Consider the following 24,613-nt stretch of genomic DNA (forward strand, 5'->3'; position numbering starts at 1 on the left):
ACTCCAAGAACTAAGGAGTGTTTAAGGATAGAGGCCAGCAGAGCACAGGTGTGTATTGAGCAAGAGGCTATAAATGAGAAACTTATGCATAATCCATCACTCATTCATTAGCTAAAACTGAATTTATTACCTGAAAAATTTAGGCTAGGACAACTATTAATCTAACTATATACAGTGCCTTCGGAAAGTATTCAGACCGCTTGACTTTTTCCACATTTGTTAACATCCCTGTTAGTGAGCATTTCTCCTTTGCCAAGATAATCCATCCAACTGACAGGTATGGCATATCAAGAAGCTGATTAAACAGCATGATTATTACACAGGTACACCTTATGCTGGGGACAATAAAAGGCCACTCTAAAATGTGCAGTTTTGTCACACAACACAATGCCACAGATGCCTCAAGTTGAGGGAGCATGAAAATGGCATGCTGACTGTAGGAATGTCCACCAGAGCTGTTGCCAGATAATTGAATGTTCATTTCTCCACCATAAGCCACCTCCAACGTTGTTTTAGTGAATTTGTCAGTACGTCCAACCGGCATCACAACCACAAACCATGTGTATGGTGTCGTGTTGCCGAGGGGTTTGCTGATGTCAACGTCGTGAACAGAGTGCCCCATGGTGGTGGTGGGGTTATTGTATGGGCAGGCATAAGCTACGGACAACGAACACAATTGCAATTTATCAATGGCAATTTGAATGCACAGAGATACCGTAACGAGATCCTGAGGCCCATTGTCGTGCCATTCATCCGCCGCAATCACCTCATGTTTCAGAATGATAATGCACAGCCCCATGTCTCAGGGATCTGTACACAATTCCTGGAAGCTGAAAATGTCCCAGTTCTTCCATGGCCTGCATACTCTCCAGACATGTCACCCGTTGAGCATGTTTGGGATGCTGTGGAGCGACGGGTATGACAGCATGTTCCAGTTCCAGACAATATCCAGCAACTTCGCAATAGCCATTGAAGAGGAGTGGGACAACATTCCACCGGCCACAATCAACAGCCTGATCAACTCTATACGAAGGAAATTTTCTGATCCACGCCCATCCTTTCTTTTTTTCTTTTTTTTAAAGCTACATGTATCTTTCTTCCCCCCCCTTTTTTATCCCCAAATTCGTGGTATCCAATTGGTAGTAGTTACAGTCTTGTCTCATCGCTGCAACTCCCGTACAGACTCGGGAGAGGCGAAGGTCGAGAGCCATGCGTCCTCCGAAACACAACCCAACCTAGCCGCACTGCTTCTTGACACAACGCACATCCAACCCGGAAGCCAGCCGCACCAATGTGTCGGAGGAAACACCGTACACCTGGCAACCTCATCAGCGTGCACTGCGCCCGGCCCGCCACAAGAGTCGCTAGTGCGCGATGAGACAAGGATATCCCTGCCGGCTAAACCCTCCCTAACCCAGATGACGCTGGGCCAATTGTGAGGTACATGTATCTTCGACCTACAGATGCATATCTGTATTCCCAGTCATGTGAAATCCATAGATTAGGGGGTAATTCATTTATTTCAATAGGCTGATTTACTTGAATGTCTTGGAACTCATTAAAATCTTTGAAATTGTTGCATGTTGCGTTTATATTTTTGTTAAGCATATATAAATCTTGAACAGGATGATCTATTTGGGATGCAATTTGAATGAAATTGATGGAGAGTGGGGAAACAGAGTGCTCAAGTATACACTGATTTAAAGCAATTATATTAGAGTGATAGGCTGCTTAAAAACTCTGCATCTTCAAATATATAGAAAAGTATTGTTACAATTAAAAAGGGAACCCAGAAAGATGGAGATGTGTAAATTAGACGTGCATTCAGTCCTTATATTATCCTACTGTGGCAGAGGCTATGCTGCAGCAAATGTAGACCTACCTGTCACAAGACAAATAAGTTACCATGCTAAGATAATGCATTGTGGACTGCGCTCCATAGCCTACTGAGATGCGCTCCTACAGAGAAGCCAGATTTAGCCAGATATAATTTAACAGTTCAATTTCACATCATGCTGTTGATAGAAATTCTTTATTACAATTTACTGGTTTCTCGCAGTGATTTATCCCGGGGAAAAGGGAGTGGGATTGGGCGGGAAGTCTCGGTAAACCTGTTCCCGCTATTCAACCCTACTCTTGACAATGGTTTATAAAGTTAAATATTTTTGCAATAAAACATGTAACTTCTATGTGAGAATAATGTCACACACATCAAAGTCAGTGACACACTTGCAATGTATTATCATTTATTTCTATTATAAGAGACATACAATGGTATTCTGTGAAACCAAATTCATAAGCGCCCAAAGAATGAAAACATTATGAATCAACGAGAGCCCCCCCAAGAGAATGTATTTACACTCTGTGCAATAGCTATTAAAAGTAAAATAGACCATTCCCTTTCCCATACAATCTCAATGCAAACTCAAATAAACTTCACTTCAACTCACCAATAAGTACTGTAGCTGCCCTTTTCCTGTTATGAGATATGGTCACATTCAAATCAAATACTGGTTTCATGTGTAATGGGAGTGATCCATAATGTCTGTGAGGATTCTACTTACGCGTGTGTTGCATCCAAACTAGTTTGCCTAAAACGCAAGAATGTAGCCATCTATAACTAATGTTGTAGTTCAGGCTCATGTATCTATCGGTCAGTCCCAAGGTGAATTCAAGTGTGAAGGGTAAACTTGGGGTCAGACCAGCTTCAGGAATCTAGGGCATAAATACTATTTTCAGATACAGTAAGTGTTTTTTTTCTCTCTCAAATAATTGACCATTATACCAGCAACCCATGAAGAAGCCCAGAAAGTGCAACAACAGAGTTCCAGAGGGAGTGGTATTTCTGAGGCCGATCTGACTGCTTTCCCTCTCTCTCCCTGAGGAGAACGCCCGGCAGACGCTTCCGATCCCTTCCGGTCTATGCTCATCGGATCAGGGAGTCCATTCCATTTCTACCTAAAACAATTTCAACATCTTCTGATCAGACAAAAAAACACTAAATCCCACCCTTCGGATCTTTTCCGCTACCTGTGGTGTACCTGTGGTGTACCTGTGGTGTACCTGTGGTGTTGAGGTTGAGACCAAGTGATATGTAGGGAGTATCAGAGAGCCTGAAAAATCTTAACATCTTAGGGACTGATGTCCCCCTTTTAATCTATTGAGTAGCCTGCTATGCTACAAACAATCAAAAGGTAAAGTTAGCAATCAGAGAAAAAGCTAACCCAGTGAAAACACATGAAAAGGAGGCAAACAAAAAAGATGCAGCCTCAAGCTGTGGTAGTCGCTATGCCAGTGCTGGCAGGCTCACAGTTCAGGGATATCAAAAACCCTAGTTAGAAATACAAATCTACAATAGATATGACACATTCCGACGACCATAAAAAAAAGAAAAATCTAACACCTATTATATAGCATCTTGGCGCCTTGCATTTACCCCTACCCCATACCACATACTATATTAAATAAGGCACACATTTACACATACAATTAACATTTGGCTAGTATTATTCCTTTATTTACAACCAATAGCCACAAAGTTAATAATTATAATAACTGCAGTCTGTACCATGTTAAGAGTGTTTTTTGGGGGCGGATGATCTGATCTTGATCCTGATTCTTTGGGGGTTGAGTGTCTGGTCCTCTTTGGGTATGATACATGATAATTATATTAGAATTCATGAGGACCAACTAAGCACCAATGTGATAAAAACATTCTTTAGGAATTGTAGTAGGCCCTACTTTCATAGACCCGCTGTATTAATACCTTTCATCTGTTTCTCAGGCCTTGGCAGGATAGTAAGGTATCCATTTTCCAAAAAAGAGAAACACCTAGCATAGTTGCTTTGAGTAGTTTCCTTTGCTTGTCAGTATCCACCAGCTTGGCTCTCTTTTTGAATGTGAGTAGCAAAAATCACCATGAACGTGTTAATATGGTAAATGATTACTTATTCCCCTAGTCCACATACTAACCATGCTGAAACAGGGGCAGGCAGGGCCTTGCCTCATTTCGAGAACTTATATTTGAGATGCCAAACACCAACCAGTAATGTATTTCAACATAATGGGTTCAGTTTCAAAGTAAGGCAAAAAAGACAGAGCTACCTTTAAAGGAGTTTTGTTGATGTCGCTCCACAGGATACATATACTGCATATGTATATGTATACATATACGGTGTAGATATAAAACACACATATATATACACACACATGCATATATAGAAACACGTTAGGGGGATCAGGACTTTTTATCAACACTACATAAGAAAAAGGTAAGCAAAAGCAAGTTTCATAGGCATCGCAAGAAGCTCTAGATTCAATCTTAAGCTGTCCGATGTTTGATGGCAAACCCTTCCATAACTAAGTTGCATGGTAAATCCACACTGAGGACATTGGCAGCATAATATAAGGGGGTCGCGTTTCACCAACCCCAGTCCCTCACCTTCTATAAGCAAGTAGCTGAGCAATACCAATATGGTACAAAGATATTCATTGGACAAAAAGGGGGAAATAACAAGTTTGTTTAAGGTTTGTCGACAGCAAGAATGGCTGCCACATAATCCAGGGCTTCTCATAAAGGTCTTTCACTTTTCACCCATTGAGAGGAGAGGACGAGGCACAGTCACTCTTGTCCTGTTCTTCTCTCCTCTTCCTCCTCAGTAGTTGAAGTTTCCCTGTTGGTTGACGGGAGAGGATGCAGGGATGAAGAGGGGTTTGGGAGGGACGTCGGGTTTGAGGGAGGTGGTCCGGCGGACTATGGCCCCCCGGTGGAGGTATCCTCCGGTATCCTCCTGTTGCTCTCCGTTGTAGCTCTGCTGGCGTGTCAGGTACCCGTTGGGGATGAGCGGGTAGTGGATCTCGCAGGCGCTGCCGGTGGAGTTCATTCGAGCCAGCATAGGGGGCGGTTGGTGCTGGTGGCCGTTACGCTGGCTGAAGCTTTGCTGTCGGTGGACCATCCCTCCACCACCCCCTCCGTTGGCAATCTTAGTGGCAGCGGTAATCAGTGAGTGTCTCTGGGAAGAGTGTCTCCGCTCCAGGGTGGACTGGTGGTGAGGGGGCATGTCCGGAGGTACGTCCATGCGGCGGGTCAGGCTGTCTCGGGGCAGGGTGGATGAGCTGTAGTAAGGCGCCGACTCGGTCTCTGGGATGTGCGGCTGGACACGGTTGGCAAAGGCTAGTTGACCCCCATGGCACCCACCGCTGGCTGACAGGCCGGATGAGGTCATGACCTGGGCGTTCTTGCTGGCGTTGGCCTCGTGGATGTGTTTGAGCAGCTCATCCAGCGACGTGACCTCCATCACCTTCTGTGGGTAGCAGGGGTAAGGCTGCTGGACCAACATGCGCTCGGTATTGTGGATCTTGCGTTCCTCCAGGTGCTGAGGTCCACCGACCAAGGCATGCCCATTGGCCAGAGCTTGCCCATTGGAGAAACTATGAGAGTAGGGGTAGATCTGCTGGTGGAGCTGGCCTGAGCTGGGCCTGGAGCCTTGTCCCATGTTGTGGGACTTGGGCTCTTTGGCATTGTTGCAGTTCTGGTTCTTCTCCCACTGGTTCTTGAAAGCCTTCATGTTCTTGATGGGCAGTTCAGGGGTGGAGTCTGGGGTGGGCAGACCCGAGAGCTCCGAAGAGTGGTGTAGGTGATGGGGGTGGACCTGGTCTCCCATGGACATCCCTGGGTGGTGACCACCGTTCCGTCTGGGTGCTCCTTGATGATGCTCCTTCCCGTTCTGGAAGAAGGAGTTGTAGAGCTTGGGCGAGGACACCTCCATCTTATCCTCCTTGTTCTGGCATTCCAGCAGGCCATTGAGCTTGGCCAGGCTGCGTAGGGACAGGGCGTGAGGAATGGGGGCCTCTGGGTCCTTGGCCAGCCTCTTGGTCTTGTGGCCGGTGTGGTTGCAGTAGCAGGAGACCAGAAAGCCTGAGAGGAAGGCTCCAAGGACAAAGGCCACCAGCACACAGGCAATCAGCAGGGTGTAGTGGACACTGTGGTTGGTCTTCTCCATCTCGGGAGGCCGTCGGACACCTTCACAGAAAAAGAGAGCGAGAACAAAATGGTCTTTAGTGTAATGAAACCAAAGACCTAGAAGAGACTATAATTTCTATAAGGTCAAGCAGGCAGCAGCTGGAAAAGACAGGTTGTGTTTACAGAAGCTCTACTATGTGGGAAGCAGCATTGCAAAGGTGTTGTAACTAGCCTCTTGGCTTGCCTCCCTCTCTGTTAATGAATCAATAAAGTATTTCTTGCCAAAACCTCAGCTTTCGTCGCCAACTGCAAAGAGTGGCAGAGGGCAAGAGCTCCCCAGTCACTGAGAAATCAACTCCAAAATTAGTTTGGGTTTTAAATATTGATGGGTGCACTGGCAGGAGTCTGATGTCATTCACACAGGCTGTGCTTTCAAATGCATGGATCAGGGTGAGTGCACCTGCGATGAACTTGACAAAAATAACCAACTCGACCAACCAGCTCATAGAATACGTCACTCTTTAATTGAACGAGAGTCTGACTGATTAAAATGGTTGTCTGGGAAAACATCTGAACTGCCGCAACTAAGCGCCTCAAAATCTCAAGGTTATCTCAACACTATGAAAACGCCCTTGGATGGTGTGACCCTGTCACTATATTTGCCTCATGTCATCTGAGATTCAACAGGAGGAGTGATACTAGCCACCTTTCTCGCAATCAGAGCTCATTTACAAAGGCTGCTGCCATCTGTGGTGTCAGGCCCTTCTCCAACCTTAATGATAGTCTCTGTGAAATTGGGGAGGGGGAGGGGATGGGATCTGCTCCTGGGGAGGGGATTTGGGCCCCCCAGGAGCAGAAATGCAGGTGTTCCAAACAGGCTAATTTCATCCCGTAATGAGAGCTCAGGTTAGGCAGTAATGGGCAATGATAGTGCCAGCTTTAGACGTAATGGTGGTGATGGGATGTTGAAGATGATGATGAGGAGGAAGATTTAAGTGATTGGGCCTAAGAGAGACTTGTCGAGGGATTTTCTCTTTCGATGAAATTACAAAGAGCTGCCACATGCTTCAGCTTTAACAGAGTGAGGGCACTTGATTAGAAGGGAATTTCACTGAGGGAATTTACAATTAGGCGTTTAGCGGAATCAAACATCTCGTACAACAATTACAATGACAGCAGTGTCTTACACTTCATAATTTCTTTAAATAGGTTTTGTTCAACTAGGTTGCCAATACATTATTCTGTCTGAATAAGGAAAACATTGCTGGGCCGAAAACTGGAGTCTGTGAGGGTAAATGCAGGCAGCATACCAATACCATTTGAAAGAAAGATATTCATTAATTTATAAGGGAAAGGGAGATGTGAATAATAACTCGCATGAATCTACAGTACACGCAGAACACAGAACGGAATGTCCTTGGATACATATTTTTTTTTAAATGCTCTTAGGTCAAGTGTGTGTGTTTGTCTTTAGGTATTTATGTGGAGAACAGGTATGCAGTACACACACACAGTATGTCTTTAGGTATATACTGTATGTGGAGAACAGGTATTCAGTGCACACATTGTAGGCTGAAGAAATGAGTAACAAAGCTCCACTGCAGCTTCAAGCACAAACTCATCATGAATCTATAAAAGTAACAAAGGCACAACAGGGAAAACCTCGATGTGTCAATAGAGGAGCACAGGCATCAGCCTTGAAGCTCCTGGCACTTTGCTAGTAACTCTAAAGGGTACTTGTCACCATTACCGTTTTTCTTTGACAGCCTCTTAATACAAACAGAGAGAAGATGTGGCAGAATTAGCATCAAACAAGACTTCGTTCTTTGGTCTTGAAGTAACTGCCAACACGAGTGTCTCTTTGCCTGGCGTTGATGGAAAGTTATATGTAGGTCACAAAGTTACAGGAAAAGTGTCTGCTCCCTGTCGCTCTCCCAGCGCTATCAGGAAGTAAAGGCTTTTAGAGCACTGCAAAGCTCTCTATCATTATCAATTGGGCCATTTGCTCTACATCAGTAAGTAGAATACTGGGTGCCATTCCCCTATAGAGAGATGCAATATACTGTACTATCACATTCTCCTGGTGATAATGTTAAATTCACAGAATATGTTTGACGTTCTGCTATGAAATCGCAAGTTCTATCCATTCAAGTGCTATATCCATTGTATTTCTATGGCGTAAAAAAAATTAAATGTTCACCTTTATTTAACCAGGTAGGCTAGTTGAGAACAAGTTCTCATTTACAACTGCGACCTGGCCAAGAATAAAGCAAAGCAATTCGACACATACAACAACACAGAGTTACACATGGAATAAACAAACATACAGTCAATAATACAGTAGAAAAAGTCTATATACAGTATGTGCAAATGAGGTAAGGGAGGTAAGGCAATAAAATGGCCATGGTGGCGAAGTGATTACAATATACCAATTAAACACTGGAGTGATTGATGTGCAGAAGATGAATGTGCAAGTAGAGATATTGGGGTGCAAAGGAGCAAGATAAATAAATAAATACAGTATGGGGATGAGGTAGTTGGATGGGCTATTTACAGATGGGCTATGTACAGGTGCAGTGATCTGTGAGCTGCTCTGACAGCTGGTGCTTAAAGCTAGTGAGGGAGATATGAGTCTCCAGTTTCAGTGATTTTTGCAGTTCGTTCCAGTCATTGGCAGCAGAGAACTGGAAGGAAAGGCAGCCAAAGGAGGAATTGGCTTTGGGGGTGACTAGTGAGATATACCTGCTGGAGCGCATGCTACGGGTGAGTGCTGCTATGGTGACCAGTGAGCTGAGATAAGGCAGGGCTTTACCTAGCAAGGACTTATAGATGACCTGGAGCCAGTGGGTTTGGCGACGAGTATGAAGCTTGGGCCAGCCAACGAGAGTGTACAGGTTGCAATGGTGGGTAGTATATGGGGCTTTGGTGACAAAACGGATGGCACTGTGATAGACTGCATCCAATTTGGCATGGCGGTGCTTCATTTATCCTATCTGTCCTAGGCCAGTGTGTCAGAGTGAGCCGAGGCAGTATGGGTTTTTTATGAATAATACAGGTCAGGATGCCCATGTCTCTGTGTGGATTCCCCCAACCTCCCTGTGGCTCCCAGCTCTCAGTTCTGTGACTCATCTGGGCCCCCTGACCAGGACCCTATGACTATTGAAGGGTTCCACATGGCCGAGGAGCTATGAGTCAAGAGCCACAGTGGGGAAATGCACAGCGGAGGTACACAGATCTCCAACCCCACGCACAACCTGTCACAACACGTTTGGGGCTGGGGTGGATGACTCAATCGGGCCGTATGCGTGACATATGGTGGCATGGTCACAGTGAAATTAATACCCACTGAATCATGGCATGTGGGAGACTGGTGTGCTGCTAGATGGCACACAGGAGGCATAGGATGCAGGCAAACAGTATAATGCATTGCCTCAATACAGTGTTGAAAGAAAATTCCTTTAAAAAGGGTCAAATGAATCATTTTATGACCCAATATTGTATGACACCTCTGATAAAGAGGTGAGACAAAAAGGTTTGAGAGCTTTGCTTTAATGTAACATGTGACCATTAATTGGAGTTGCCTGCACCTGTGTAGTGGTAGAGGTTGCATACATTTTTTTTGTAAAATATAGGTGTGTTATATAAAGATATGTGGTGCCGCAGGATAATTGAAGCTACTCAAAGCAACAATAACAACCTCCTCTCAATGGATTATATAATGTTAATAACTGAGTGTTTTTCCATGTTTGTTTTTCTCGGTTGTCAGACTTTATCTTTAGCCAAAGTGTGGGTTCAGCATGATCTCTGTTGAACAGAGGCCTACTATACGTGTAATGCGTGAAGAACAGGAACACACACACACATTAGGAACTCTCAGGTCTTCTAAAAGGTAAACACACATATGGTTGAGAATGGACAGGAGGGAAGGAGGAGAGAAATGGTGACAGAAAGGGAGAGGGGTGGACAGCTGGAAACATTCATGCTCGAGAGAACGAGAGACAGAGAGAGAGAGAGAGATACAGTAGGGAGAGAAAATATAACTTCAGTAAGGAACTGCCAGGCAACAGAAAAGAGAGAGAGCGGAACAGGACAGAAAAAAAGATGAGCAAGAGAACTAGAGAAAATAAAATGAAATAGAATGTGGCAGAAAGCTGGGGACAAAAAGTGACAGAAATAGAGTGTGAGAAAGAATGTGCAGGGAACAGATTGTAAGGGGGAGGCTGGGAGAAGATGATGGAGAGAGAGATGTGTCAAAGTGAGTGACAGATTGTCAGCCTGGTGGGTTTTGAAGCCTCGCTCTCAGAAGCAGCTGTGTTTTGGTACGTAGAAGGCCCCCGCTTGACGCTCTCATAGCGCTGCATGAGAGAAACACTGAGCGATTATATCCATAATGGTAAAAATAGACAAGGCTGTGCATTATGTAACCAAGCTAAAGCTATACGCAACCTGGAGTCTGTTCTGCGTGTCACTAATTGGGGATGGGTTGCGCCAGGAGCCAAAGTTGAGAACGTGTCGATTCTGGAGTGTGAAGTGCTATTTCAGCAGGTGATTAAATGGCTCCAAAACAAACAAAAACAAAAGAAGTGAAACACAAACAAGGAAAGCAGAGGTTTTCACCTGTGACTCACGTCTAACCCTTCTCTGAGATGATTAAAACCGATAGTTATATAAAATCATCCTCATTTAGCTCCAACTGAACTACTACAGTACATACCTAAGAAGTGTTTCAGAGTCAAGCTGTGTTTTTATTCTACAGCATGTGGACCATAGAATCAGCTAGCCATCTGCAGTGTTGATGGCCAAATGGATGGTCTTGAGAATCAGGGATTTTGGATAAGCTGGACATCAACCGATTATTGAACTGGGATACTACAGTGTTTATGGTAATCCTGATTGCTGATGCCTAACTATGGTGTGGAATTTAGACAGCTTGACTTGGGGACAATTCCAATGTTGTTTTCAGAGTGAACTACCCCTTTAAAGATTACTGACACAATGGAAAAGTTCACTGCTCAAGATCACACGTACAGTGCCTTCAGAAAGTATTGATACCGCTGGAATTATTCCAAATTTTTTGTGTTATAGCCTGAAGGAAAAAGGAAACCGCACACTGCTCGATAGTATCACTGATCTTTAATAAGTTTACGTATCGGCCTCACGGCCTTCGTCAGAGCTCTGCGGTTTCCTTTTTCCTTCATCTTGTTCAACTGTTACCATGCACCTGCAAAGAAGATTGCTCAGATGTGTGAGTGCCTTTTGAATGTTGTGTTATAGCCTGAATTCAAAATGGATCAAACGTATTATTTTTCTTATCCATCTACACACAATACCCAATAATGACAAAGTGGAAACATGTTTTTAGAAGTGTGCAAAATGTATTGAAAATGAAAAACAGAAATATCTAATTTATTTAATATTCACACCCCTGAGTCAATACTTTGTAGAAGTACCTTTGGCAGCGATTACAGATGTGAGTCTTTCTGGGTAAGTCTCTAAGAGCTTTCCACACCTGGATTGTGCAACATTTGCCCATAATGTTTTTCATAATTCTTCAAGCACTGTCAAATTGGTTGTTGATCGTTGCTAGACAACAATTTTCAGGTCTTGCCATAGATTTTCAAGTAGATTTAAGTCAAAACAGTAGCGTGGCCACTCAGGAATATTCACTGTCTTCTTGGTAAGCAACTCCAGTGTAGATTTGGCCTTATGTTTTAGGTTATTGTCCTGCTGAAAGGTTAATTAATCTCCCAGTGTCTGGTGGAAAGCAAACTGAACCAGGTTTTCCTCTAGAATTTTGCCTTCCTTAGCTCCATTCTGTTTCATTTTTATCCTGAAAAACTCCCCAGTCCTTAAAGATTAAAATCTTTAAAATGTATGAATTTGTAAACATTTCGAAAAACATAATTCCACTTTGACAGAACCAAAAATCTCAATTTAATCCATTTGAAAAATCAAGCTGTAACACAACAAAATGTTGAAAAAGTCAAGGGGTGTGAATACTTTCTGAAGGCACTGTAGCTAAGCACTGGAAACGACTCCTGAGTTCTATATCTGCGTCAAGTAAAGACGTTCCAAAATAGCCTAATTAGTTTCTGTTTCTCTACAGCTGAGGGGAGAATGTAATAGTTCCATTAAAGGGTACTTCATTCCATAGTGCCGCAATGAGTCAAAATGGCCCCAGGCTTTCGCAGGCAACCATTAACCCCAACTAATGCCAGAGATGTATTTTCTGCCATGGAAAACACAACAACAAATCATCGGCTGCAACACTCCAAGCACTGAGAGTGTTTTCAAAATTAGACACGAACAGGAGTCTGCTAACTAAAATTCGGAGTACTTTGACAGTTCAAATAGCTGATGCTTGGGTAATGATGAACAGAGTTAACACTCTGTGTTCGTGTGTGTGGTGTGTGAGTGTGTGCGAGAGGGGGTCTGGGTGATCGTGTGAATGAATTCAATCATGTATTCTCATTATTAAGAATATGCATAATATTACACACCAGTGCCCAACCAATTGGATGCAGCTTGATTTATGCACACACGAGGTAATATGATACGCTGTAATGTAACTGGTTCACTCCAATTGAAAAATAGTGCTAATGAACATGGCATTTTATTAGAAGTGTGCTGATGCATGTAGAGCATCAAGAGGTTTCACTGAGGAGACTTGTGTTGAAAACTGGTAAAAATAATATACTGTTCCAAACTTAGACTATCCTCTTTTTTTGTGGTACTTTTACCAATTTTTCGTGATATCCAATTGGTAGTTACAGTCTTGTCCCATCACTGCAACTCCCGTACGGACTCGGAAGAGGCAAAGGTCTAGAGCCATGCGTCCTACAAAACAAGCCGCAATGCTTCTTGACACACTGCTCGCTTAACCCGGAAGCCAGCCTCACCACTGCGTCGGAGGAAACACCGTCCAACTGGAGACCAGTTGCAGGCGCCTGGCCCACCACAAGGAGTCGCTAGAACGCGATGGGCCAAGGAAATCCCAGCTGGCCAAACCCTCCCCTAACCCGGACGACGCTGGGCCAATTGTGCGCCGCCTCATGGGTCTCCCGGTCACGGCCGGCTGTGACACAGCCTGGGATCGAACCCGGGGCTGTAGTGATGCTTCAAGCACTGCAGTGCAGTGCCTTAGACGCTACGCCACTCGGGAGGCCAATATATGCTCTTTTTTAAACAATAGCCTGAATAGAAATCTAAATGCCTCCGGTGCTGCAGCATGCGCTCATTCGTTGTCATGCTCTGTTGTGGTATAAAAAAACATTCTGCTGGTCTCTGCTCATGTTCGTAGAATTGCATAGAAATGCATTATAAAAGGCAATGTTTTTCGCAGACCGCAAATAAGAGGATAGATTCATGTAGTGCTTTTATTATAATGAATAACTTTTCACCCCCCTTATCCGTGGTGGTTTGCAAATCCACAACCTTCTGGCTACTTTGCATTGTGAGGCTTACGAAATGAAGAACAGTTTTTAAAACTGCATACAGTATCTAAGGCTCTCGTCTGTCCTTGGAGTGAGGGTAAACGCTAGGCATGTTTTTTGATATCCACATTATATTTTAATTATTATTTGGGGTATTGCGGAGGGTCACTTGTTTTTTTCCCCTCTCCAAGCATTCAGAGAGGGTCGGATAAAAATATATTTTACTGAAGGGAAGGCCATCCATTTTCTCCAGGTATCCCTCATTACAAATAACGTATAATACCTTAGAACCTGGCAAGTAGAGACCAAATTGCCATAATATCTCAGTACAGTACATCACTCAACACTGACTTTGAAAACCAAGATATTATCTGTCAAAACATGAGCGGTAATACAGTTCAAAGACACATTTTCCATTTCAAACAGCTTTGGAACAGACATAGTTCATGTACTGATAGCCTCATCATCCACCATCAAATCAAGCATGGCACCATATGCATTGTGGGACACATTTTACATGCAGATGCATCTGGAATAAAATAAAGAGAAGAAAGAGGGCATTCACCATTCAGCACCTGGTAAAGCTACTGTATTCCAGAGCCATAACTCCCTAAACAAACAAATTAACTGTCTGAATAGAAAAGCAGCTCTGGAAGAACCATAGCTTTACCAAACAGTGGCCTGAAACCCACGCCTAAAGCCACAAAGAAACAACTGCTTGTAGGCAACAAAAACACACAAAGCACAGTTTCAGTCATAGGCTTTGAAACTGGGTAGAGAGGTCATATGGGGAAAAGGGGAAGAGAAGGCGAGGAGGATTCAACAAAGGAGGCAGATAAGGGTTAGTCCAACTGAAAAACAAGCAGGTTAATAGAGAACTATTCCCCAGGGGTCAGGGGTCGAGGAGACAGAAAGGGGTAAGGGGTCGGGTTTAGGAGTCAGGACAACTGCGTGTGTGGATCTGTACACTGTGGGCCCAAACGTCACTCACGCTGTGGGACACTCAACATTCTGATGTTGACTAACACTCTGGTCTCCATGGTGTCATCATGATAATAAAAATGTCATGGTGACACTAAGCACTCTGAACCTGAGGGTGACAGTAAACATATAGGAAGTTTCCCAGACACAGTTTAAGCCTAGTGCTGGATTTAAAAGCATGCCCAATGGAGAATCACCATCAGCTTTTTTTGTCCAGGACTAGGGTTCATCTGTGAATGGGGAACCAGCCCCTAATGTTGACAGACAGGCAAGAACATGTTGTGAACAACTTCAGTATAGTGCATGTTTTGAGGTGTTCATTTTGCTGCGTATGGAAAGATGTAGTATTGTGCATGTACTGTATATGACCCATGGGGAGCTGTACAGTACGTGTTTTCATAGTCAAACCTGATGTCAATCATAGCCGTCATAAAGAGCGAGTAATTCGGGCAGAGGAATGAAAGGAAACAGTGATCTAGGTAAAGTGACCTTTATTTAGTGTCATTACCACATGACTAAGTAGTGATGCTAAATTGCCTGTAACAGCACGGACTGAGGCACTTTAGTGAAGTGGGCAACATTTTCCTGGTTATGATGAATAGCTTAATGTACACACCCAGCTTGAGGAGGATGCTGCATAGGATTGTTGATATGCCTAAATTATCCATGTTTTTTGAGTTTATAACGCACAACTTAAAATGAATTTAGCGACATAGGATGACTGATGATGTCGTAATCAAGAAGAGAGGTGATATGAGAGTTGAGTTGTATTTATGGCTAGACGGGAAGTCTATCTTCCTCGATCCACTGAGATATAAATAAGAGTGAGGAACTGGCACCGTCCCACCAGGACACCGACCCCTCTTCAGCAGCAAAGAGAAGTTCAGCCTGAGTTCATTCTCTGCTCTTCTCCTAGTGATTCAATGAGTTTCAGAGCCCTGCCTGTTTGCCTCTATTATCGAGTTGTCTCCCTGTACTTGTCGGCTAAATTAGCTGCTAGCAAGTTTTTCCCCCGCCGTACCCAAACAGGTGAATTTGAATATGCGGACGACCCCGGAGAAGGTCTGTTTAAAATAAGCTAAGCAGGAAATAACACTGGGAAAACAAACAATAGTGAGGTCTAAAAGCTGGGTCTAAATAATGTGTGTATGTAAACGTGTAGGTTGAAGCATTCTGACACTATAGGGAGGTAGGCGTTCCCCCTTGAGGTAAACATAGGGCCGAACCGCAGCTAAATGATTGCTGGAAATGTTCATAACAGCGAGGTCTCACAAGGGGTGCTTGTACTTGTATTTTGGTCAGTCATAGTCTTTATATAATACATTGCTTCTATCCGTAGCTGGATGAATCATGTCACCTTGTATTTGCGTCTGTGTAAGCCTTACATAAAATAAAAACAAAAGCTGTTGGGATGCAATTCTAGAGTGCTTCAGAATTGCTATTACTGTAGCTTGCGGTAAATAGTTTGCTTATTGTGCCAAAGATGTTTCAAACCTGCTTCAAGGCTAGCCTTAAACTTACATCAGAGCTAACTAGACTCTTCTCAAATTAACCTCAGTTTACAGAAGTACATTATGAGTTGTGTTGGTGCTGAGCTAGAACAAAAGCCTGCACCCATGGCTGCCCTCCAGGACCAGAGTTTCTTGACCCCTATTCTACCTATACTGCATCTCATCTGAAGTTTCCACGATGTTCCTTAACTGAAACCAATAGCATCATATATTTATATATATATATAAATAAATAAATAAATAAATACACACACACACACACACACACACACACACACACACACACACACACACACACACACACACACACACACACACACACACACACACACACACACACACACACACACACACACACACACACACACACACACGTCCTATAGCTAGTACAGTGTGTGGGTGCATCAGAGAGAGAGAGGCCTTCCTTGGAACTGCCAAGCTGTTACTTCCAGAACAGTTCCTCTCTCGCCTTATCAGCCAGGTCCCCGTGCTTTTGATTGAACCGGCAGCCAGGCGACACTAGCCCATGCTGAAATAGATTGCGTTGCCCAAGTTTCTATTACGGTTTCCCCTTGTACGCTCGCCAGCTGCTGGTTATTTATTTGTTACAGGCTTTTCTCATTTGAGCCTGAGTGGCTCATCATTGCAGCCGGAGACTCTGTTGGCCTGAATTGGAACCCATCACTAGCAAGGATTTATGGACTCCTGACAAGGCGCCAGAGGAGCGCAGCAAGGAGAGCCTGGGCTAAAGGAAATAGCATCAACGAACAGTCTTCCCATCCTGCTGAATATTAGGAGCTCCGGTTGGTTTCCTATTGGGAGTAATCTGGGAATGACATTCAGGAAGCAGCGCACTAGACAGCGTGAGAAGAGAAGACGTGCTTGGTCGTGTGATTGTTAAAATGTGTCCCGCTGGAGAGCGGAGAGTAAGCTACCCTAGTAGATGGACTAAATAAGAGATGAGAGGAGACATGCAGGAGTCATTTTGTTAGGACATTGTTTGGAAGAGTTAATTGAAGGGTTAATTGGATCCAATGCAGTATCTATTTAAGTGATTAAGCCTCTTTAACTCATGGTTGCTTCATTAAGTGAGTGGATATATGGTTAAATGTTTAGTGTCCTACACACAGAGATTAGAGTGTTAGTGCTCATCTTGGTTAGTAGTGTGCAGTGAAGCTTCAGGGCCCATCAATGCAATCCAGTGCAGGTCAAAGTTCAGCAGACACAGACACCCCACCCCCTTACCCTCCATCTCCACACTGATTGGTTCCGAGTCAGGTGACCCCTGGTCCCCAACTGGGACTGGAGGACCGCCATCAGGACCTGTACCTCTTTCAGAGTCACCTGCCACCTTAGGGAATGGGGCCACCTGATTGGTTGTGCTGGCAGTTGTTGTGGGTGTGGTCTTCCCTGTTGTTGTGCAGGTGGGGGAGGGGTAACAAAGTGACCCGTTAGTGAAATGGAAATGCAGCACACAAAAACACCTAAATATAATGTTGTTTTATGACAAGGGAAGGATTCTTTGTACCTTGGAGAACAAGATATGTAAATCCAGCATGAAAAAAAGATTACTGTCATAATTACTGTTAAGCTGATGATGACAATGAGGACATTAACATAAAGAGCGCTTTGAAGAGAATTCAACTGAATCCATGACTGCAATAAATAAAGTAGGTAGCCTATACATTACACGTAAAGCACTCCTCCATAGGTGCAACATGATTCAGTGCTTTAGAACCAACGTTTTTCCCACTGTTTAATGCCCTTAATAGATAAAACATTCAGGCGTTGCAGAAATTACGAGACATTGGAGAAAAACACTCAGGGCCAATATGGTCATGATTTGGCTGCAGTGCCGGCCTTAAGATTTCCAAACCTGCTACCTTTGTTACTGAACCAGTGAGGAATCCTCTTGCACCTGGCACTGCAGCACATTCTACACAGCAAAACCCTGTTGTTGTGGACGCTACCAGCTGGTGCATGAATGACTCTTCCAGCACATACAAACTTTGATATACAGTTACCTTTCACGTCCGATTTGCTTTACTAAGTAGTTTGACAGATGAGTTGAAATAGATACCAGTAGCTGAGGTAATGGTAGGTAATGACTTACAGCAATTCTCGGTTCTCTGCTTCACTAAACTGTTTTACAGCTAGTTACCGTCTAACCTACATAGGGAATGGTCTATGGAAAAGGTGACAATGTTTATGGAAAATGTGACAATGGCAACATATCCAATTAGGATCTGTACTGGTACTGTGGGGTTATGTGGTGTCTGAGTCTGTGGATCCAATACGGGTCTGTATTGTGAGAGACCTGGCAGAAGAAAGCACTGTCATCATCACAACAACCATCATGAGTGTCTTCCTAATTCTCTGACACTGGATGTCCTTGAGGCCTTGTGTGCAGCACGCCGCTATTGACGTGGACGTTTCGCTAATAAGCCGGCCATAATGTTAGCATACTGGAGGGTGCCAGCCCAGATTGAAAGCGAAAGGCCCGCTCTCGATGCCAGTTGATAGTTTTCACTCTGAATAAGGTGCCCTGTCAGAGCACCATCTGCATCAGGCAAATTAAAACAGCACACCGGGGGAGTTCAGCCTTGGCATGCCAGACAACAGCTCCAGGGCTGCATTATTAGTTCAATTTATCAACATTGTGTGTGTACATTGCTTTCTCCTTTACAGAGAGAAAAGAAAGGAGAAAAGCACAATATGCAATGGGGAATGATTTGATTGTCCACACTGCTGGGTGTTTGTCTCTCGCTGCTTTCTCTATGGGATGGGATTGTTCCATTCTGGGGAATAGTAGAGAGGAGGACTTAGGAACCAATGCACACCAGCGACAATGGCATTGTTCAACATTATGGGGTGTTCTATTGTGGGGAAACCTTGATCTTCAGTTTGGACCCATCAAAGGCTTTTGTCATTCTGCAAGTCTGAGTCTGAAGTCTGGCAGTGTGTGAAGTACTTCAAACAGAGTACAGAGGCATGGATGGAGTAATCGCCTGGCGGAATTAGCCAGTGGGGTTGCTCATCTAGTCCCACTGCCCACTGAGCGGCACTACTTCCTCCAGCAGAGAGGATACGGAGAACAAAGGCATTGTGGGAATGTGGAGGTCTGAGGCTAAGTATTGCTTGTGTTCTGAAGTAGATAGAGAGGCTGGACTGGACCCTGGATGGATGGTATTGTTGAGATATAATGGCCAGCAACTCTCACTAAGATGGTCTCAATGATGTGTTTATCACTTCTAGGGAAAAGCAGCCACCATCAGTACCCATGGGTACTAGTTAACTAACTAGCCGGCTAACTCAGCTAACCGAAAACCACTGAGCTACGTCAATAAGAGCAGTAAACAATTCTGCTCTCTAACAAAAAAAACAATCATTAAGTCATGGCCCAGGGATGTCACTATCATAATTCAAAGATAATATTCCAACAATACTGAAATACAAGATGGCAGCATGTCAAGTCGTTTGTTTGTGACTAGTACATTTTAACCTACTAATAATCTATTTATTTATGGTTGCGTAACTTCGTTGTTGTGTAGTGCAAACTATTTTATTTTTGCTGGTGTAAAGATCACGGGTCCTCCTCAACCCGGCACTTCATTATTTGAAGTTTACCAAAGTAACTAACTCTGGCTGCCCTGAGTTCCTCCTTCGTCCGCGGAGTGTCTTGTCCAAGCTGCTCCTTTTTGCTCTTCGCCTGGCTGTCAGTGGCAGCTCAACCCGTTCTCTCTATCCCCCTCAACACCCAATCTACCTACACGCACAAACACTCACATTGTCTCACATACACGCTGTCCCTCTCTCCACTTACCTTCGTTGGCCTCTTATTTTTTTGTCAGAGAAAATGACAATTTACGTGGTATTGCTTTGTGCACTGACTTTACTGAACTCTGGAGAAAACGAACATTGTCGCTGGGTGAGTACATCTGACAATGTGCTCTCCCGTCCATTAGACATTTTGTCTGCAGGAACTCGCTCTTTTTCACTCGGGTCCACTCGTCCAAGTGCCGATGCATTTGTGGCATGATGTGAACAGTACGAATTTGTGTCACTACCAAAGTCTAATGGTTTTAAATGACTGTTTTGTATTGTCTGGAAACTCACTTGTAGAATTCGCTTGCAGTAGGTCTCTTAAAAAAGAGAAGCCGTGCAAGGTTATTAAACAGAGGTGCCTAGTTATTCTTCTTTTGTTGATATCAGGTAACGTGCAACCTAACCCTGGCCCTGATATGCAATGTCTCCAAACCCCCTCTGATTTTAAATCAAGATCTGGTTTTGGTATTTTTCATCTAAATGTACGCAGCCTGTTGTCAAAAATTGATGGGGTTAGGATTTGGGCTAAATCAACTGATGCTGATGTAATTGTGTTTTCTGAAACCTGGCTCAGCAAGTCTATTTTTGATAAGGATATTTGTATAAGTGATTACAATGTTTATCGCACTGATCGGGTTAAGAAAGGTGGGGGTGTGGCTATATATGTAAAATCTAAATTCCATGTAAGTGTGGCAAAGTCTGAAACTATTTGTAAACAGTTGGAATTTCTTGCTTTGAATATTGAGGTTTCAAAGGGTCTCTCTATAACTGTGATTGGCTGTTATAGACCCCCCTCTGCTCTCGGTGATGCATTTTCTTCTTTGATGCACCTTATGTCTAAACTTCTTTACAGTGAAATGATCTTGATTGGTGATCTCAACTGGTGTTGGTTAAAGCCGGTGTCGGATGATTTAAAAATGTTTTGTAATTCTATGAATCTTACCCAGTTGATTAATTCACCCACTCGCCCAAATCTTAAATGCCCAGATAAATCTACCCTGATTGATTTGATATTGACAAATGTTCCACATAAATATTCTGCGGTTGGTGTTTTTTGTAATGATTTAAGTGACCATTGTGCTGTTGTTGCTGTTAGAAATACTAAGGTTCCAAAGACAAATCCACGTTTTATTCGTAAAAGAAATTTGAAGTGTTTTAATGAGCAGGCTTTCTTTCATGATTTGTTTTATTTTGACTGGAGCAAGATTGAGCTTATCCCTGATGTGGAAACTGCCTGGATATTCTTTCATGATGGTTTTTTCCAAATAGTAAACAAACATGCACCATTCCGCAGGTTCAGGGTTAAAGAGCGGGATAATCCATGGTTTTCTTCTAAGCTGTCTTGTATTATTCACGACCGTAATCTAGCCTGGGCTAAAGCAAGGAAATCTTGTTCTGATGCTGATTGGCTTATTTTTAGGCAGTTAAGAAACAAGTGTTCTTTTCTTCTCCGGAAGGCCAAGTCTGAATATTTTATGTCTGTTACCACTGATAACCTGAATGACCCTAGAAAGTTTTGGAATGCTATTAAGTCTATGTCTGGTAACAGTAATGTTAATGAATTACCGTCATGTGTTTTGAAGGACTCTGTTGCTATATATGACAAAACTGAAATGCTGAATTGTTTCAATGAGCACTTTGTATCATCTGGTAGGCTGTTTGATTCAGTGTCCTCTGTCTCTGTACAACCCTGTGTGGATGAACCAGTGTCCTCTGTCTCTGTCCAACCCTGTGTGGATGAACCAGTGTCCTCTGTCTCTGTACAACCCTGTGTGGATGAACCAGTGAGAGCTGGTCAAACTTTTAGCTTTCTGCCATTCTCAGTGCAGGTGGTACATAAAGCCCTGAAATCCTTAGATCAAAGAAAGCCTGCAGGTCCTGATCTTTTGGATCCCTGCTTTTTAAATCTGGCAGCTGATTTCATAGCTGAATCACTTGCATATCTGTTCAATCTAACCCTGGAATGTAATGAAATTCCAAAGATCTGGAAATCAGCATTTGTCCTACCACTTTTAAAAGGGGGAGATCCAACTCTTTTAAATAATTATAGGCCAATCTCAAAGCTGTCACCCCTGGTGAAAATACTTGAAACCCTTGTGTGAACAGCTAAAAGAGTTTTTATTTACTAACTCTATTTTATCAATGTACCAATCGGGCTTCAGGAAAAAGCATAGCACAATTACAGCAGCCATGAAGGTTTTAAATGATATCACTGAAGCCCTTGACAAAAAACAGCACTGTGTCTCACTTTTTATTGATCTCTCTAAGGCTTTTGATACAGTTGATCATGCTATACTAAGGCAGAGATTGTTGAGTGTAGGTCTTTCGGAGCATGCAGTTGCATGGTTTGCTAACTATCTGTCTGATAGAACTCAGTGCACTCAATTTGATGGGCTTATGTCTGTTAAATTGTCTGTCCTGAATGGTGTGCCCCAAGGCTCTGTACTTGGTCCTCTCTTATTCACTATTTATATAAATGATTTAGACAAAAATGTCCAAAATGCACAACTTCATTTTTATGCTGATGATACTGTTATTTACTGTTGTGCCTCATCTCTTACAAAAGCTTTCCAGAACTTGCAAACTGCTTTTTATACTGTTCAACATACCTTGTGTCAATTGAAGCTTATCCTCAATACTGACAAAACTAAACTAAGGGTGTTTTCTAATGCAAGAAATAGACCTCTGAACCTTTCACCTATTACTACCTGTCAGGGCAAGGAGATTGAGGTTGTAACCTCATATAAATATCTTGGAATTCTAATTGATGACGGCCTCTCTTTTAAATTGCATATTCAACAACTTACAAAAAAATTGAAGCTGAAATTGGGATTTTATTTTAGGAATAAGGCCTGTTTTTCTTTTGAAGCCAGAAGGAGGCTAGTATCAGCTACATTTATGCCTTTACTAGACTATGGGGATATTTTATATATGAATGCTTCCGCTCAGTGTTTGAGATCAATTGACACTCTTTACCATGGCACTTTGAGATTTATTTTAAACTGCAAAACCCTTACGCACCACTGCACTTTGTATACCAGGGTTGGCTGGCCTTCTCTAGTCACTCGTAGGCTCAGTCACTGGTATACTTTTATTTACAAAGCCATTTTGGGTTTACTACCTTTTTATTTGAGCATTTTTATTGTTCAGAAATGTGGTGGGTACTCTCTTCGTTCGCTAGACTTTATCCTGCTGGCTGTTCCAAATGTCCGAACTGAATTTGGTAAAAGGTCTTTTATGTACTCTGCGCCATCGTCTTGGAACGCCTTACAAAATAATTTTAAACTGGAAGAACTTGTCCCGATTGGTGTTTTTAAATCACTGATGAAGGATTTTGAGGCTGATTCCCTGACCTGTCAATGTTTTTAATTTGCTGTTTTTGATATTGTTAACTCAATGGTTTTTACTAGATTACTTGTAGTTTTTCATGTTGTCTGTCTGTAATTTTTTGTAATGACTTGGTGCTGCCTATCTTGGCCAAGACGCTCTTGAAAAAGAGATTTTAAATCTCAATGAGCCCTTCCTGGTTAAATAAAGGTTAAATAAAATTTAAAAAAAATAATAATTCCACAGTAATTGTTTATTAATGCTACGTTAGACTACATCTCAGCTGAGAGCTAGCAATGTGCTTCCTGCCAGCCGCTGAGCTCTGTAGCCCACCCTGCTCTATGGGAGGCAGTGGGGAGTAACGGAGCGTTACAGGGATGATGATTCTTCTTGATAAAGGGAAGTGGGCAGCTTGGCCACTGGCGCTGCTAGCCTGTCAAACATCCATGCTGGTGCTGCTGCCGCGACTAGCTTTGGACAATAGCTCCAATGTTGAAGATAGCTGTTTGTGTGAGAGAGGTGGTGTTGCTGTTCTACGCAACAAACTCTCCTGAACTGCTCATGTTGCATAACAAGTCCAAAAAATGGGAATAAGAGATGTTGCTTATCAGGCTTTGCTAGCGTTAGCCTGTTCGCTAACAACCTCAGACAGTTGGACAAGCTTTAAAAATAGAGGATAAAGAAATGTCAACTGACCATATGCTGAATCAGCAAGAGTGCTTTGCTTGCGTGTGGTCGCCAGGACGTCTAGAGAAGAAAAGGGAAAGCAACAGACATATTGACAGAACAGTACATTGTGTAAGTCTGAGTAGTGGTTAAATACTCAAACTGTGCTTAGTTAAATGTATAATTGACTGCTTGTTTAACGTGCCCATCTGCAAAGGAAAATTGAGAGCAAAATTCCCACCGGGGTACTCTTCAGCTAGGAAATGACAGGCTACTTAAACTTCTACTGACTTGCTGATGCATTTCATTGTACTATCACTCCCCAAGTATGGCAATCACTTTTTCTGTATCATTTTGGACAATTAAATGCACTTGATAAGCGTCACTTGTTATGAAAGAGCTTTTATGATGGCTCTGTGCATCTAGTGGAGAGCCATTAAGAACAGATGATTGGTCCACCTTACCGTGGCAGCTGTCTGGGTAGTGAGGGTAGCCGTTCTCCACATCCTGCTCAAATCCGCCCCTGAGGAAAAACAAAAACAGAAGAGGACAAAACGGCCTGTCAGCGTGTATGTGTCATTCCTCTTTCACCATTTAAACACAACCCCCGCTTTCATTAATTGGGTACATTGTCAAGCTTTCCAAAATGGTTCTGTTGAAGACAAAGACTTAAATAAATGGTGCTGCAAAAGAAAACCATTTCATTGTTTTTGTCTCTGCAAGGTCACAGGCTGACTGTTTTGTTAATGTCCAAATTCTAATGGATGTGTCGAGGTGCTATCACCGAGCACGAATAATGTTTCACCACCAGTTGCATCCATGGTTCCACTTTTTCTCTTATACTCTAGTATTTATTTACATTTGGTTGTGCTCCAGTGCATTAGACACTTCATCTTTCTTCTATGAAT

At 43.1% G+C, this 24,613-nt stretch overlaps 1 protein-coding gene across 4 annotated transcripts in view; it reads right to left on the reverse strand.

Annotated features, from left to right (window-relative positions):
- Window positions 1-2,232: 2,232 nt before the first annotated feature.
- Window positions 2,233-24,613, reverse strand: part of LOC139573692 (semaphorin-6D-like) — a 122,379-nt gene continuing 99,998 nt past the window's right edge. For 3 of the 4 annotated variants that reach the window (XM_071397447.1, XM_071397446.1, XM_071397445.1), the window contains 4 exons: window positions 24,170-24,228; window positions 23,736-23,786; window positions 17,133-17,297; window positions 2,233-6,022 (listed from right to left, as the gene is read on the reverse strand). In XM_071397447.1, coding sequence (XP_071253548.1) covers window positions 4,656-6,022; window positions 17,133-17,297; window positions 23,736-23,786; window positions 24,170-24,228 — 1,642 coding nt within the window. In that variant the 3' untranslated portion in view covers window positions 2,233-4,655. The remainder of the gene's footprint in view (window positions 6,023-17,132; window positions 17,298-23,735; window positions 23,787-24,169; window positions 24,229-24,613) is intronic. The other variant, XM_071397448.1, reaches the window with a different exon arrangement.

The sequence above is a fragment of the Salvelinus alpinus genome, chromosome 4, assembly GCF_045679555.1.
Source record: "Salvelinus alpinus chromosome 4, SLU_Salpinus.1, whole genome shotgun sequence".
NCBI lineage: Eukaryota > Metazoa > Chordata > Actinopteri > Salmoniformes > Salmonidae > Salvelinus > Salvelinus alpinus.